We start from the raw sequence: 16,735 nt of genomic DNA on the forward strand, positions 1-16,735 counted from the left end.
GCCCCGCGGCCATGAAACACCACACTCTGCTCCCACCTATATACGTTCCCCAGCAGCCCCCCTCCCCCTCCCTGTCTGCTCCCTATACGAGTGTAATTTCAAACCGGGTGATGGTGGGTGGGTGGGTGGTTCACCAAGAAAAACACCCATCATCATCATCACGTTGTATGTGTGTTTGTGTGTGTGTGTGTGTGCGTGTGTGTGTGTGTGTGCGCGTGTGTGTGCGCGTGTGTCTAATCCACAGATATCAGCTTACCCAAATCAGCAACAATATGCTACACGGCTGCCTTGCTCAAAGCCAGGGCGGTATCGGACAAGTGAGTATCGCTTTTCTTTCCCCCGTTGGCATGAGAGTACTTTTGTACCGTAATTTTATAATTGGCAAGACTTTTTTGTACTTTTATTCAAGTACAATTTTGAATACAGGCCTTTTAGTTGTAATTTAATAGAAGACAATCCCAGCTCTTCAAGTAGGTACATGTGTCTCCTGTCACAGGCCTAATGGCGTATTTTATTTTATGTTGTATATTATGCAATCTGCCTTTGTAAGGATCTGGAGTGTATTAGTCAGTTTGGTATTGACTCGATCATTGTTTGCAAACCGTCACGTCGGTTATTATAAACTCCTTCACTCAGTGAATCGCCCTATGGGGAGTGCAGACACTCTAGTCTACGCACCTAGTGCAGTGGTTTAATTCTGTGTGTTCGTGCCAGAGATGGCACTCCCCATAGGGCGATTCACCTCGCTCAGTCGTTTTAATAACTGGGGTTACTGAAGTAACCTATAGTTTATTGTCATTGTTTATGTAAACTGTAAGTCCATATGGGCTGGGCTTCTTCAGAAACATGACACTTTAAATAAAGAATCAATCAAGCATGTAACAGAATACTTTCCTATTGTGAAACAACTACTTTTACTTAAATGAAACATTGGAGTACTTCTCCCCCCCCCCCCCGGTGGGGTGGTGTGAAACAGAGAATGGGGTTGAGCGATGGTGTTGTCTCTAAATGGGTTGGGAGTAATCATGCTCTTTTCTTTAACCCATTTTGGGCGGGAACACATTCCGTTCTACTTAAGCTATTGAAAAATAGCAGACCTACAAGCTCATAGCGCGCCACCGAGTGGCGCGCTACGAGCTTGTAGGTCTGCTATTTTTGAAAACATTTGCTTCTGGGGGGTCCCTGGAACAACATATTTTGAGATGGGGGTCCGTGGCCCAATAGAGATAATTCTGGGGGTTCCTTGATATGAAAAAGGTTGAGCACCACTGACATAGAAACATGGGTTTTTTCAGAAAAAAATCTTATTTTTAATCGACCTCAGTCCAGAATGGGTTAAACAGCCTTCCCCTCGGGGCTTTATGTGTTGTCGTGATATGTATGACTTGAGTTGTTTTGTGTCTGTGCTGGTCGCCTGCAGGGCGCGCGTATGATTCTCTAAACACACACACACACACACACACACACACACACACACACACACACACACACACACACACACACATATCACAAGACATATGATATGTGTAGAGTAGTTGACATTTTGGTGTGTGTGTGTGTGTGCTGAGATTGTCTTGACACACAAACACACATATAGACACACAGGCCATTTTTGAAACTTTCTCCTCACCACTCGCCCTACACACTTCCACTCGGGAGGGGAATTCCGGTGCCGTATCTATTATTTATATATCTATGCTCAAACCAAGTGGAAGTGTGTAGGACGAGTGGCGAGGAGCTAGTTTCAAAAAGGGGGACATAGTCTATATATCTGAGCTTTGCTGCGTGTCACTCCCCCCCCCCATTCCCTGTCACCATACTGTACAGTATACTATCCAATAAAGGCCCCCAGAAAATATCTTTAAAATTGTTCCCCACACAGTTGTATTTATTTGCACAATAAAATCAGTGCAAAAAAACGTAATGAGAATAAAGTGCAGCAGGTGAGAAGGGTAACCCATACAGGGCTTATACATGGTTCTCACCTAAAATAATAAAACAAGTAGTAAGTTAAATATAGTAATCAATCATAAGGGTATGACTTGTGTGCAGTTGAATGTGTGGGTACAATAACACAGCCACTCTAGTGAAAGTGTTACTGTGTGTGTTCGTGTGTCTGTGTGTGTGTGCGTGCATGTGTGTGTGTGTGTGTGTGTGTGTGTGTGTGTGTGTGTGTGTGTGTGTGTGCGCACGTGCGTGTGTGCGTAGGTTCTCCCCAGAGGCGGCGTCGAGGCGAGGGCTGAGCACAGCAGAAATGAACGCTGTGGAGGCCATCCACAGAGCGGTGGAGTTCAACCCTCACGTCCCTAAAGTAAGACCCAACACACACACACACACACACACACACACACACACACACACGCGCACACACACTCACTACAGGTACATAAGAGTAAGGCTTCACTCACACGGTCACAACAGATTGTTGTATAGCTGATGCATGAGACTTGTTGACTGTTGCAAGCTCGCAATTCATTTCCAATGGGAGTCACATGGTTTGAAGAGACAAACGTGTTGTATGAGGGGGAGGGGGGCAGTCGAAACACATACAACATGCATACATCAGCTTGTAGGCAAAAATGTTGTATCAAACCATGTGACTTCCATTGGAAATGCATTGGGGCGGCCATGACACTTACAACTTGCTTACATCTACCATGCAACATTGTTTTATGCTAGATGTATACTCACACCTTTGCATCTAGCATACAACATTGTTGGATGCAAGATGTAAACAAAGGGTTTGTTTACATCTTGCCCCAATGCATTTCCAATGGAAGTCACATGGTTTGACACACCATTTTTGTTGTACGGCTTTCGGCTGTGTTTCGACTGCACCCCTCCCCCTCATACAACAAAAACCATGTGACTTCCTTTGGAAATGCATTGCGAGCTTGCAACAGTCAACAAGTCTCATGCATCAGCTATACAACAATCTGTTGTGCAGGTGTGAGTGAAGCCTAAGACTTATTTTGGTTTGGCGTCCTTCAGACAATGAAGCAGCATAGACGATAACAACAGTAGAATAGTTGTGAAAAAACAAAAACGTAAAAAATATTAAAGAAAGGGAGAGAGTGCAAAAAAAGAGCGAGGAGAGATGGACGTCATGTGGCTCAAAACATCATCATCATGCTGTATTTAGCGAGCTATACTCCAGTCCACACGGTTTCCTCAGGAAAACAGTGCAACCACACTTGCAATTTCCCAGAATTGTGCCTTTCTAAGTCTTCTACGTGTTTCTACTTCGTATAAATCATTACAAATTAATGATCGTTCTTTTCTTTCTTGTACTTTGTTTCTCTCCCTTCTCTCATGCTGTCATTTCTCTCTATCTCTCTCTTTCCATCTCTCATATCGATCTTGGTCACATTCTCGTCTCTCTCTCTCTCTCACTCTTAATTCTCTCTCTTCCTCACTGTGTGCGTGTGCGTGCGTGTGTGTGCGTGTGTGTGCGTGTGTGTGTGTGTGTGCGTGTCCTCACCTCAGTACTTGTTAGAAATGAAAAGTTTAATCCTGCCTCCGGAGCACATCCTGAAGAGAGGTGACAGCGAGGCCATCGCCTACGCATTCTTCCACCTGCAGCACTGGAAGAGGGTGGAGGGAGCCCTGAACCTGCTGCACTGTACCTGGGAGGGCAGTGAGTGGCCGCACGCACACACACACACACACACACACACACACGCACACACACACACACACACACACACACACACACACACACTGCACCTGGGAGGGCAGTGAGTGGCCCCACGCACACACACACACACACACACACACACACACACACACACACACACACACACACACACACACACACACACACACTGAACCTGCTGCACTGCACCTGGGAGGGCAGTGAGTGGCCCCACGCACACACACACACACACACACACACACACACACACACACACTGAACCTGAACCTGCTGCACTGCACCTGGGAGGGCAGTGAGTGGCCCCACGCACACACACACACACACACACACACACACACACACACACACTGAACCTGCTGCACTGCACCTGGGAGGGCAGTGAGTGGCCCCACACACACACACACACACACACACACACACACACACACCCTGAACCTGCTGCACTGCACCTGGGAGGGCAGTGAGTGGCCCCACACACACACACACACACACATACACACACACACACACACTGAATCTGCTGCACTGTACCTGGGAGGGCAGTGAGTGTCCACACGCACGCACACACAGAAAGAAAGATGCGTGGAGATACTAAAGTTAGCCTATCGGTCAGTGTTACTGATCAGTATGTAGTATGCACTGATCAGTCCAGTGGTTTCTGAGATTAGCTCAGGACCATCACACAGACACACATACCAACCAGGACCATCACACACACACGCACAGACCAACCAACCCTCGTAGGGCCCATTTTTGTTCATGTTTACAGTTTTAAAGGTTTAGGAGTCACACACACACATACACACACACACACACACACACACACACACACACACAGTGAGTATCGGTACACACATGCACACACGGCGAAGAGCATGCATATCCATCATCCACACATAAACAATCATGTGGGCCCGCAGGCAAGGACATAATGTTACTCACTTGACAGTTGATACCTCACACACACACACACACACACACACACACACACACACACACACACACACACAATCTTACAAAACACTTCAGTGATTTGCATCTTTACCATATCGTGTGTGTGTGTGTGTGTGTGTGTGTGTGTGCGTGTGTGTGTGTGTGCGTGTGTGTGTGTGTGCAGCATTCAGAATGATCCCGTACCCGCTGGAGAAAGGTCACCTCTTCTATCCCTATCCTATCTGCACAGAGACAGCTGACAGAGAGCTGCTACCAAGTAAGACACATGCGCACGCATGCACGCACACACACACACACAACCATTTTACCGTTGATGAGATCATACGCGTCAACCTCCCGTTTTTCCCAAGATTCTCCCATATTTTACCCTGCTCTCTCCTGCTGTCCTCCCGTTCAAATATTCTCCCGTAAATATATCCTTCCCCCCCCAATCCACCCCCCACCCTAAAAAAACCTGAAGGCTGTTTTATAGTTGCATATTATGAACTGAACTGTGGTAGGGAATATTGTTTCCTTATAGGTTTGTTGAACAATCGGGAAAATCCCGAAGTGGCCTTTTTGTTGTGACCATACAGTAGGTCGCAGATTACTATGAAAATCTGTCAGTCAGCCTCGTGAAACGCTCCATATATGGCCAATACGGAATTAATTCTATATGTTTATCTGACCTCATCAAACCCTGTACACTCAAACCACTGCCCCCGCTGCCACCCTTAGATCTCCATATATGGAGCTGACCTGTTCTGACCTTCCATATGTTGATCTGACCTCATCAAACCCTGTACACTCAAGACCTGCCACATATATGGCCAGTACAGAATTCATTCCATATGTTGATCTGACCCCCCCCCCCCATGCCAAAGCGCCAGCGCTCGCCCAGCAGTCTGCCGTCACCCAGGCGGATGGGTACAGGGCATCTTACTGGCTGTCCATGGAAGGGAACTGGACGGCATTATTTCTGAACTGTTTGATTGTTTTTCCAGCCCAAATTACTCTGTTCATCAGAGGTAACTCGGTCAAACCACAGCGTAAAAAAAAGAGGAAAGAAAATGCAGACATTGTGATGAGCATTCACCACCATCACAATTAATCACATGGACTAATTGAATAATATAAAATAACATATCGACAGATTACTAGATTATAATAATCAGACCTACAGGAGAGAAAGCGACTCAAGCGTGCGTGCGTGCGTGCGTGCGTGCGTGCGTGCGTGCGTGTGTGTGTGTGTGGTGTAATCAGAGTTGGTTTGCCCTCAGGGAGCACATTAACTGGATTAATTTGGCTCAGCGCACACACACACACACACACACACACACACACCCCTCCCTTCCTCTGCTGGTATATATCCACTGCATCATTTCTCTTCATCAGCTGCAGCTACACATTAGAACTGTTTAAGCTCTTTATGGTGAAACCTGGCAGGGTTTAATTCCTCAGTCAGGACATTGTTTGCAGCACATGTGGAATGTATAGTAGCAGTTAAATACACTACACATAACCTTTTATTGGTGGCACGGAGAGGTGTAATGTAGTTGATTGGAGGCCTCTCTGGTGGTGTGTGCGTGCGTGCGTGCGTGCGTGCGTGCGTGCGTGCGTGCGTGCGTGCCTGCGTGCGTGTGTGTGTGTGAAGACACACAGTGGTGCACAAACCTGATCAGACATGTCTGCGCAGGTCTGCATGGTGATATGACAGCTGTACAATGTTCCCCATACATACATACTGTACCCTACATACATGCACTAGATGTTGTAGCACCACTGATCTGGGAGCAGGTTCTATACCTCACACCGTGTCCTACTGCACTGGTTCTCAAGGTGGGGTCCGGGGACCCCCAGGGGTCCTCGAGGAAGTTCCAGGGGGTTCCCCAGCTAAATGATGGTTAGGAACCTTGTGGGACTGTAACGCTGTGAGAGTTCTGAGAGTGTACAAATGGAACAAAATGGACCCGTTAGGGTCCAACTGTACACTCTCAGAGTTACATTAACAATGATTTTTTTGAGTGGTGCAACCACTCCTATAGATAGCTATGTGTGTGTGTGTCCCTGGGTCCCTGTGTCCGAGCACGAAAATGTGTCCGAGCACGACAATAGCGTTATAGCCTTTGTTCACCACCAAGTGTCACTGTTGCACAGCCTAACACACAGACACACACAGGCCAGGGAGGAGGGCTTGTACAGTACAGTACAGTACAGTACAGTACAGTACAGTACAGTACAGTACAGTACAGTACAGTACAGTACAGTACAGTACAGTACAGTACAGTACAGTACAGTACCACTCACTTCAGACGGGTCTGATTTTTACAATATAAATTGGTGGCCCAGAGATAGAAATTGCATGAAATGGGGAGTCTGTAGCCTAAACGCAGGTCAAACTGGGGGGTCCTTGCAAATTAAAATGGTTGAGAATCACCGCTAGAGCCGTACAAATCTTCACTTATGGGGGGTTACCCTGGCGTAGCTTTTCAAATGGGGGTCAGTGGGGCTTAATGAGTGTCAATATGGGGGTCCTTGACATGAAAACTTTGTAGAACTGACTGGTCTACTGTACATGTGCAATTGATCTTCTTCCTGACTGCCTGTAGCTGACCCTGGTACTCTGTGTGTGTGTGTGTGTGTGTGCGTGCGTGTGTGTGTGCGCGTGTGTTTGTGTGTGTGTGTGTGTGTGTGTGTGTGTGTGTCTTTGTGTGTGCGCGTGTGTGCGTGGAAGCAGTGTTCCACGAGGTGTCGGTGTATCCCAAGAAGGAGCTTCCGTTCTTCATCCTGTTCACGGCCGGCCTCTGCTCCTTCACCGCTATGTTGGCTCTCCTCACGCACCAGTTCCCTGAACTCATGGGAGTCTTCGCTAAAGCTGTGAGTATAACTATAACCTCCCAGGACATCAATTACCATTTAGGGTCATTTAGCAGTACACGCTCTTAACCCATTCTGGGGCGGGAACCCCTTTTGGTGTTTCTTCTGGCATTATGTTATACTTTAGCTATTGAAAAATAGCAGATCTACAAGCTCATAGCGCGGCACCGAGTGCCGCGCTACGAGCTTGTAGGTGTGCTATTTTTGGAAAAATCGTGAAAATGTGGCGCTAATCTTTGGATAATGCTTTCACAGCGAATGTTTTAAACTAATTTCTTTGCATGTGGGAGGGTCCCTGGAACAACATATTTTCAGATGGGGGGTCGGTGGCCAATTACAGACATTTGGGTGTCCTTGACATGAAATAGTTTGAGAACCACTGACATAGATTTTTCAGAAAACTGTCAGGATTTAGAAAACATTTTTTTTAGAATCGTGCAGGTCTAAATGGGTTAATCCAGATACATTTACAGTAAGCAAGAACAACACGTGGTAATACATCGAATGCATAGAAATAGTCATCAAGTGTCTTAGCAAGCTAAGAACCTAATATCTATCTGTCTAACAGTAGATTTTCTGTGAAGTGAACTCTATGCGTATACACTATAGAGTGCTAAGTCTACATGAACTGCTATCTAAATGACATAAGTTACATAAGTTTACCATCCGCCTGTACGGTCGTTAAGATGCGTTCACAGCATCTGTATTGTGCTCCACAATACAGATGCTGTATTGCCAGGTTGCCAGGTTTTGCGCAGTGCATGTGCCGGCCCCCTGTTTGATAACCTAACTAGACTGCACTACAACCACCTGATAGCTGACACTGACACTCACCAGCTCAACTCAAATGCATTTTGGCTGTGTTTGAGGTATTGTTTGTCTGCTGTAGAGACAGCCAGTACCAATACAATACAAACTTCACAAGCTACTCTTAATTACCACCACCGGAGGGCACTCCCCTGCTCCTCGCCTCGGGTCCTTATCCCCTTTAGCCTCCACCTTCCACATCTCATCTCCTTCCCTCCTCCTTTACCTCAGTGCTTGTCGAGCGCTTTCATGTCAAGGACCCCTAAATTAATCGATACGTACTCTACTGTATTTGGCCACGGACCGTCACTCATGTGACTAGATTTAGAGCCCAAAAGATTAGTTAAAAATGTTATGTTTCAAGATTATTTGTCTTTTATTGAGAAGCACTGCTCGCTTCTTTCTCTCTCTTCCTCTCTTCAGCAGCAGGCTGTGGTTAACCCATTTTGGGCGGGAACCCCTTTTGGTGTTAGCATTATGTTATGCTTTAACTATTGAAAAATAGCAGATTCACAAGCTCATAGCGCGCCACCGAGTGGCGCGCTACGAGCTTGTAGGTCTGCTATTTTTTTTAAATCGAAGAACGACTGACATAGAAACATAGCTTTTTCAGAAAACTGTCAGGATGTAGAAGACATTTATAGAATCTGATCTCATGTCAGAATGGGTTAAGTGGTGTAGGAATGTCTGTGAGCTCATCCTCTCTCTCTCTCTGATGTCACTATCAGTAGATCTCATCTCCTCTGATAGCGGCGGGGGGGGGGGGGGGGGGATGTTTTGGTTGGATCGCTGAAGCGCCACAGAGAGCTGTTAGCACACACACACTTTCTCACTCTGACTGGTGGCCTGTAGCCTCAATTCAAACGGTTTTGCGTGTGGGTTTCTCCGAACGCTTGTAACCATGAGAACCATGTTTGTGTGCTTTCCTCGATTGTGCAAAGTGGAGGTGAGGCTCAGTGGCGGGGCTCTGTGAGGAGGCCTTCAGGCTCTGTGAGGAGGCCTGAAGGCTCTGTAAGGAGGCCTGAAGGCTTGGGGCTCTGTGAGGAGGCCTGAAGGCTCTGTAAGGAGGCCTGAAGGCTTGGGGCTCTGTGAGGAGGCCTGAAGGCTCTGTGAGGAGGACTTCAGGCTCTGTGAGGAGGCCTGAAGGCTTGGGGCTCTGTGAGGAGGCCTGAAGGCTCTGTAAGGAGGCCTGAAGGCTTGGGGCTCTGTGAGGAGGCCTGAAGGCTCTGTGAGGAGGACTTCAGGCTCTGTGAGGAGGCCTTCAGGCTCTGTGAGGAGGCCTTCAGGCTCTGTGAGGAGGCCTGTAGGCTTCACAGTGGAGGTGAGGCTCAGTGGCGCTGCTCTGTGAGGAGGCCTGAAGGCTTCACAGTGGAGGTGAGGCTCAGTGGCGGGGCTCTGTGAGGAGGCCTGAAGGCTCTGTAAGGAGGCCTGAAGGCTTGGGGCTCTGTGAGGAGGCCTGAAGGCTCTGTGAGGAGGACTTCAGGCTCTGTGAGGAGGCCTTCAGGCTCTGTGAGGAGGCCTTCAGGCTCTGTGAGGAGGCCTGTAGGCTTCACAGTGGAGGTGAGGCTCAGTGGCGCTGCTCTGTGAGGAGGCCTGAAGGCTTCACAGTGGAGGTGAGGCTCAGTGGCGCGGCTCTGTGAGGAGGCCTGAAGGCTTCACAGTGGAGGTGAGGCTCAGTGGCGGAGCTCTGTGAGGAGGCCTGAAGGCTTCACAGTGAAGGTGAGCTCAGTGGTGGAGCTCTGTGAGGAGGCCTGAAGGCCTCACAGTGGAGGTGAGGCTCAGTGGCAGGGCTCTGTGAGGAGGTCTGAAGGCCTCACAGTGGAGGTGAGGCTCAGTGGCGAGGCTCTGTGAGGAGGCCTGAAGGCTTGGGGCTCTGTGAGGAGGCCTGAAGGCTTGGGGCTCTGTGAGGAGGCCTGAAGGCTTGGGGCTCTGTGAGGAGGCCTGAAGGCTTGGGGCTCTGTGAGGAGGCCTGAAGGCCTCACAGTGGAGGTGAGGCTCAGTGGCGGGGCTCTGTGAGGAGGCCTGAAGGCTCTGTGAGGAGGCCTGAAGGCTTGGGGCTCTGTGAGGAGGCCTTCAGGCTCTGTGAGGAGGACTTCAGGCTCTGTGAGGAGGCCTTCAGGCTTTGTGAGGAGCCCTTCAGGCTCTGTGAGGAGGCCTGTAGGCTTCACAGTGGAGGTGAGGCTCAGTGGCGCGGCTCTGTGAGGAGGCCTGAAGGCTTCACAGTGGAGGTGAGGCTCAGTGGCGGAGCTCTGTGAGGAGGCCTGAAGGCTTCACAGTGAAGGTGAGCTCAGTGGTGGAGCTCTGTGAGGAGGCCTGAAGGCCTCACAGTGGAGGTGAGGCTCAGTGGCGAGGCTCTGTGAGGAGGCCTGAAGGCTTGGGGCTCTGTGAGGAGGCCTGAAGGCTTGGGGCTCTGTGAGGAGGCCTGAAGGCTTGGGGCTCTGTGAGGAGGCCTGAAGGCTTGGGGCTCTGTGAGGAGGCCTGACGGCTTGGGGCTCTGTGAGGAGGCCTGAAGGCTTGGGGCTCTGTGAGGAGGCCTGAAGGCTTGGGGCTCTGTGAGGAGGCCTGACGGCTTGGGGCTCTGTGAGGAGGCCTGAAGGCTTGGGGCTCTGTGAGGAGGCCTGAAGGCTTGGGGCTCTGTGAGGAGGCCTGAAGGCTTGGGGCTCTGTGAGGAGGCCTGAAGGCTTCACAGTGGAGGTAAGGCTCAGTGGCGCGGCTCTGTGAGGAGGCCTGAAGGCTTCACAGCCTGCCTTTGAAGTGGAAACACGCATCTTAAAAAACTGCAAATCAGTTGTAAAAGTTGTAAAAGTTGAGCAGTACAGAGATGTTATTTCAACATGTGACTTCTCTAAATGGATGAATGATGTGACTAGTAATCCATATTTTACTTTACAATTTACTAATCACCACGGTTCAAGACCTAGTGAAATTAAAAATATGTTTTTTCACACTTTCAGACCATATCTGTGTTTATCATATGGGCATACCTAACAATGGATGCCAAAACAATGGGAACATTTTAATTTGTGTATTTTTATATCAAAAGAAAAAAATGCATTTTTAATTAATTCCTTTGAACGAAAACGTGACGCATGATGACGTGTCGAGTCCTGCACGAATACAAATGAAGCTTGATTATATTCACCTGTTTTATTCCCATTGCTGCGCATCCGTCCAAACACAGCTGATGAGGATTACAGAACTCCGTTTTTAATCTCATTCAAGATTACATCCAGGCAGTGTATTACTCATTTTAAACTTAATTGGCACGCTAAAACATGTATCTGAAAACATTATATGTTAGAAATAAGCCACACGCTTTGCTGCCTGTCTTTGTAAACAAACAAACTGCACGTGCGTGCACCTTAGAGTATATATTAACCCATTCAGGCCTGACGTCGAAATAAAAAATAAAAGTTTTCTAAATCATGACAATTTTCGGAAAGATTTGAGGCACATTTTAACGATTTTTCATAAATAGCAGACCTACAAGTTCATAGCGCGCCACTCGGTGGCGCGCTATGAGCTTGTAGATCTGCTATTTTTCAATAGCTAAATTATAACATAATGTTTAAAACACCAAAAGGGGTTCCCGCCCAAAATGGGTTAATGGTTAATGTGGTTAAACGCTAACGTGACATGGATGTGTTCCAGGTCTCAATGGATTAATAGAGACGTCACTCCTCCCATCCACTTGCATTAAGTTGCTCAAAAGCGCATGAGGCGATTTCACTCCTCCTTCCGGGTAGGAACAGAGTGCATTCTGGGGGGTGCAGTACTTAGTGTAGACAGTTTTTGTTTTAGATTGGTTAGACCAGTCATTAGTCCTACAACTACAAGCTATCTCAAACCCTCACCCTAAACCTAACCTCCCACGGGGCAGCACACCAATGACTAGTCTAAACTAAGTATGCACCCCCATTCTGGGATGGATTGCCCCAATAACATGAACATGCTGGCCGTTGACTATCATTGCGCCGTTTGCGCGCGTTCACGTATGAAACATTCGTTCACGTTTCATTGCCCCAATAACATGAAGCAGCATTTCTCAACCACTAGGTCAATACCGAAAAGTGTGTGGTCGAGATACCACGGCAGGGGTCACAGATGAAGAACAATGGCAAAAGAAATACCAAGGCTGTCGTAATCTATTTCATCAACAAATCTGTGAAATGTGAATTTTAGAATGCAGAAGGTCTGCATACCAGACCAGAGATGTGCTAACGTCTTCCAGGAAATAAATGATTCTGCACGGATAAAAGCATATCAAACTGATTAATCCATTATCATGGACTCTGACCAAAACCAAACCCCACTAATTGATGGCTAATCATCTGAGTAGCCCATTAGTCTTGGGAGTGTCTTAACCCATTCTGGGTGGGAACCCCTTTTGGTGTTTTAACTAAGCATTATGTTATACTTTAGCTATTGGAAATAGCAGATCTACAAGTTCATAGCGCGTCACCGAGTGGCGCGCTACGAGCTTGTAGATCTGCTATTTTTGAACAATCGTAAAAATCTTTGAATATATCTTTGAATATATATTCTTTCAGAGCAAACGTTTTTTTTATTTCGACGTCGGGCCTAAAGTAGAAAATAGCAGTGAGGTCTCCCAACTTCCTACAAGATCTCAAGTCCCGTCGTAGTAGTAGTCTTCCTTTTGTTGCGTGTCAGAGTGGCTCTGTCTCTCTCTCCTCCACCACTTCATGGCTTTTATCTGACAAAGTGAAGCCTCCATGACCTGTCATGTCTTTGACAGAGCCCCTATCCCCCTCAGAGCCATGTTGCCAAAACAGTCGTGCCAGAGGACAGGGGGTCTGAGGGAGACAGGTCTCATGGAGTCATGGAAAACTGGGAAAAGTCGAGAGAACTTTTCAAGCTGTGCCCCTCCCCCCCTCCATGCCTGGGAAAGTCCGGGAGAGTGATGCATAAAATCTTTTTGGAAACATGCCGGAATTTTTGTAACTAAGGGCTTAAACAAAAAAAGAATGTGGCACTTGGAGCATGTGACATTTAAGAAATATTAGTCCGGGTAAAATCTTGGAAATGAATTTGCCCAAATAATTGGATAAGAACCCAGGGAGATATTGGAGAGATGTTTGTGATTCAGGTTATAACTAACCTGTCTACCTCATGCAGTGTTGATGGAATACTGCATTTGTTGTACATGTGAACAATACTTTTGGTGAATAAAGGTGTCTGCTATCAGCTAGTTGAGTTTGTAACTATATCCCCTTTTCACCATCATATTATGGCGATTTATTTTTTTATTATTTACTTTAGTCCTCCTAGACCCCAGGAAATTACACCTGGCCACAGAATCACAGGATTTACTGAATGTGAAGGAGGCCTACTGGGGGGAAGCCACACATAGGCCCTCATTTATCAACTCGGCGTACGCCAAAATATGGGTGCACGCCGAAATTACCGCAATTTTCGCATCCCCGGCCGATAGGTGTGAAGTGTGAACGGTTTGGGGGACCATTTAAAACAAAGGCGGCTTGCATGCTGTGGTTTACTAACCAGAAAGGCAAGCGAGGCGACAGGAGAAACAGACAGGGTAGGCCCACAGCTTTATTTAATTCATGCAGGTGTTCGTTCTTTATATATTTAAGATACAATAACACACCAGTTGGGCTTGCAAGTTGCGTGTGCATGCGTGCGTCTGTGTGTGTGTGTATATGAGAGGGGGGGTGAGGCGGGCAGCAAGGGGAAACTTTTCTATTTGCTTTTTCCATTGTGTAACTATGGTTACCATGCGTTGTTTGGTCGTATTGCAGTTGTTCATGTCGCAAAAACGAGGGCGAGGCTTGATTTCATAGGGCGTGCCAGATAGATTTCAGCCGTCACATTTATTAACGTCGGAACGAAATTAAGGAAGGATCAGCTGTTTGCGATCACTTTATAAATGCCGTGGCGACGTGGGTGTACTACAAAACCTACACTCGAATTTGGGGCAGAATTTACACTCAATTGATAAATGAGGGCCTGTGTGTCATAGGCTCAATATGCAGTTTGACACGTTCAGTAGATCCCCAGTTTGACACATTCAGTAGATCCCCTGTCAAAAACAGCTAAAATCCCTAAAACGAAAGAAAGCAGCAAATGAAAAAAAAAATTAACACTCATCTTTGACTTTCTCTAATAACCTAAAACATGAACCTTGGTTGAAAAGAACTAAAGTTGTCCTTTAAGATTAGTGTGAACGTGTGTAATGTTGAGTTCTCTTGTGTTGCATCAGCTCTCCAGAGACAGTTGAAGTCCCAGTCTTAACCCCTTTTGGTGTTTTAAACATTGTTATAATTTAGCTATTGAAAAATAGCAGATCTACAAGCTCATAGCGCGCCACTCGGTGGCGCGCTATGAGCTTGTAGGTCTGCTATTTTTTGAAAAATCGTTAAAATGTGGCGCAAATCATTGAATATATATTTCAGAGCGAACATTTTTAACTCAAATATTTGCTTCTGGGGGGGTCCCTGGAACTACATATTTTCAGATGGGGGTCCGTGGCCCAATAGAGAAAATTCTGGGGGTCCTTGACATGAAAAAGGTTGAGCACCACTGACATAGAAACATAGGTTTCTCAGAAAAATGTTAGGATTTAGAAGCCTTTTTTTTTAATCGACCTCAGTCCAAAATTTAAGTTATTTTCCTTCTTGTCTCCTCAGTTCCTCAGCACGCTGTTTGCTCCTCTGAACTTCATCATGGAGAAGGTGGAGAGTGTCCTGCCATCCAGCCTCTGGCATCAGCTGACCCGCATCTAAAGAACCAAACGGACCCAGGAATCCATCCAGGCCACACCGACCGCAACAACCCCAAACCAGGCTACTTAAAAACAGAAAGCAGACTGCTAAACAATTCAGACCGGACTGACACAACTCACACACCCTTTGTGCCAAGCTTAATGGAGGACGGACACATGGGACAGAGTCCAACGGCAGAGGAGGAGGAGGAGGAGGAGGGGGGGAAATTAAAACAAAACGACGGAATTGGTTTTTACTTTATTTGATATGTTTTCATTTTTTGGGTTTTCAATCTCATGTAAAAGTTATTTTTTTTTGTTGTACAAAAAAAACAGGTGATCAATATTGCCATCATTAAAAAGTGAAAAGACAAAAAAATACAATAAAGGACTTTTTGTGTATTGCTGCAAGCGAGCTTCTTCCTATCTGCCATTTTGATTTGAAACGATGTTCTTTGTGCAGCTTGCACAGATTGTAGGCCGAGGATGTGAGAGGACCTCAAATGAAGAAATTCACAACTAAACACGGTAAGTTAAGTTTGCTACTTGCCCAACCCCTTTAAAAAAATCACACCCGTGTGAACTGAGTGGTGCAACTCCCCTCTCCCCCTACCCCTCTCTCTCATTAGCAGGCAACAGTGCAGCACTATCTCTCTCTCTCTCTGTTTCTGGCACAACAGTGCCACTTTTGCCCCTACTGGTGCTCATAGTCACACATACATACACATACATAGTCACACAGGTTAACACGGACATTGCTGTTCCTTGGAGTGGTTGCACCACTCAAAAAAAACTAATGGTAGGTTTCTTGGTGGTGGACTTTAATAAACAAACACTAAACATTTTAAACCATATAACTGTATATCCATAATATCTGTGCTCACTAGAAGACGGTACAATTTCCATCTAAATCACTCTCTCTCAGAGGCAGGCTGTGGACACCTTGAAAATGTGACATCGGCATGGGGGATATCAAGATTAATGGGAACGATAACCTTTGTCTTCCTGAAGGGATTGTGCACTAAAATAACCACTGTTGCCATGCAGTGTTACGGCAAGTTTTAGTCATAGTCTCTTCAATAGTTTTCATTTAGTTTCAGTCACATTTTAGTCACCTGGAATGTTTGTGTTAGTCTAGTTTTAGTCGACTAAATCTACAGTTGACTGAAATGTATTTTGGCAGGCCTTGATGCCGTCGTAATGGCTGATTTTACACTTGCTGAAAATAGCAGATCTACAAGCTCACAACGCGCCGCGCTGCGACACGTTGTGAACTTGTAGATCTGCTTTAAAATGCCATCTGCTATAAAATGCTGTAAAATGACTTGTACTGGATCTCTTCCCTAACATTTTAGTCATCATAGCTTAAGGTGGCCTTACACTAGCCGATAATCGGGCATTTTTGACGCTCGGGGGGTGCCTGACTCAATCGGGAGCGATTCTCGGGCATAAATGATCGTCTAGTGTGAGTGTATAAAAGATCCAATCGTAATCCCTCCGATCTGCTCGGGCCGCTCACAGCGCGATCGGCCCGATCAACATCAAGAATGTTTGATAGTTGCGCCCGAGGTGCGCCCGAGTTTTAAACTTGTGTAGTTTGTGCTGTATAAAATAATCGGATAAAATAAACGCGCCCGATTATCCTGTAGTGTGTGGTGCTATCAGATTTCAGATTGAAAAAAATTGGCTAGTGTAAGGCCACCTTTAGTTTTTGTCAGTGAAAA

General features: G+C 46.7%; 1 protein-coding gene across 3 annotated transcripts in view; it reads left to right on the forward strand.

Annotated features, from left to right (window-relative positions):
• Positions 1–15,407, forward strand: part of LOC306923669 (suppressor of tumorigenicity 7 protein homolog) — a 98,570-nt gene extending 83,163 nt beyond the window's left edge. For 2 of the 3 annotated variants that reach the window (XM_079501895.1, XM_079501897.1), the window contains 6 exons: positions 245–317; positions 2,209–2,311; positions 3,487–3,637; positions 4,773–4,865; positions 7,323–7,465; positions 14,938–15,407. In XM_079501895.1, coding sequence (XP_079358021.1) covers positions 245–317; positions 2,209–2,311; positions 3,487–3,637; positions 4,773–4,865; positions 7,323–7,465; positions 14,938–15,033 — 659 coding nt within the window. In that variant the 3' untranslated portion in view covers positions 15,034–15,407. The remainder of the gene's footprint in view (positions 1–244; positions 318–2,208; positions 2,312–3,486; positions 3,638–4,772; positions 4,866–7,322; positions 7,466–14,937) is intronic. The other variant, XM_079501896.1, reaches the window with a different exon arrangement.
• The last annotated feature ends 1,328 nt before the right edge of the window (positions 15,408–16,735 follow it).

This window comes from Electrona antarctica (genome assembly GCF_951216825.1).
Source record: "Electrona antarctica genome assembly, chromosome: 5".
NCBI lineage: Eukaryota > Metazoa > Chordata > Actinopteri > Myctophiformes > Myctophidae > Electrona > Electrona antarctica.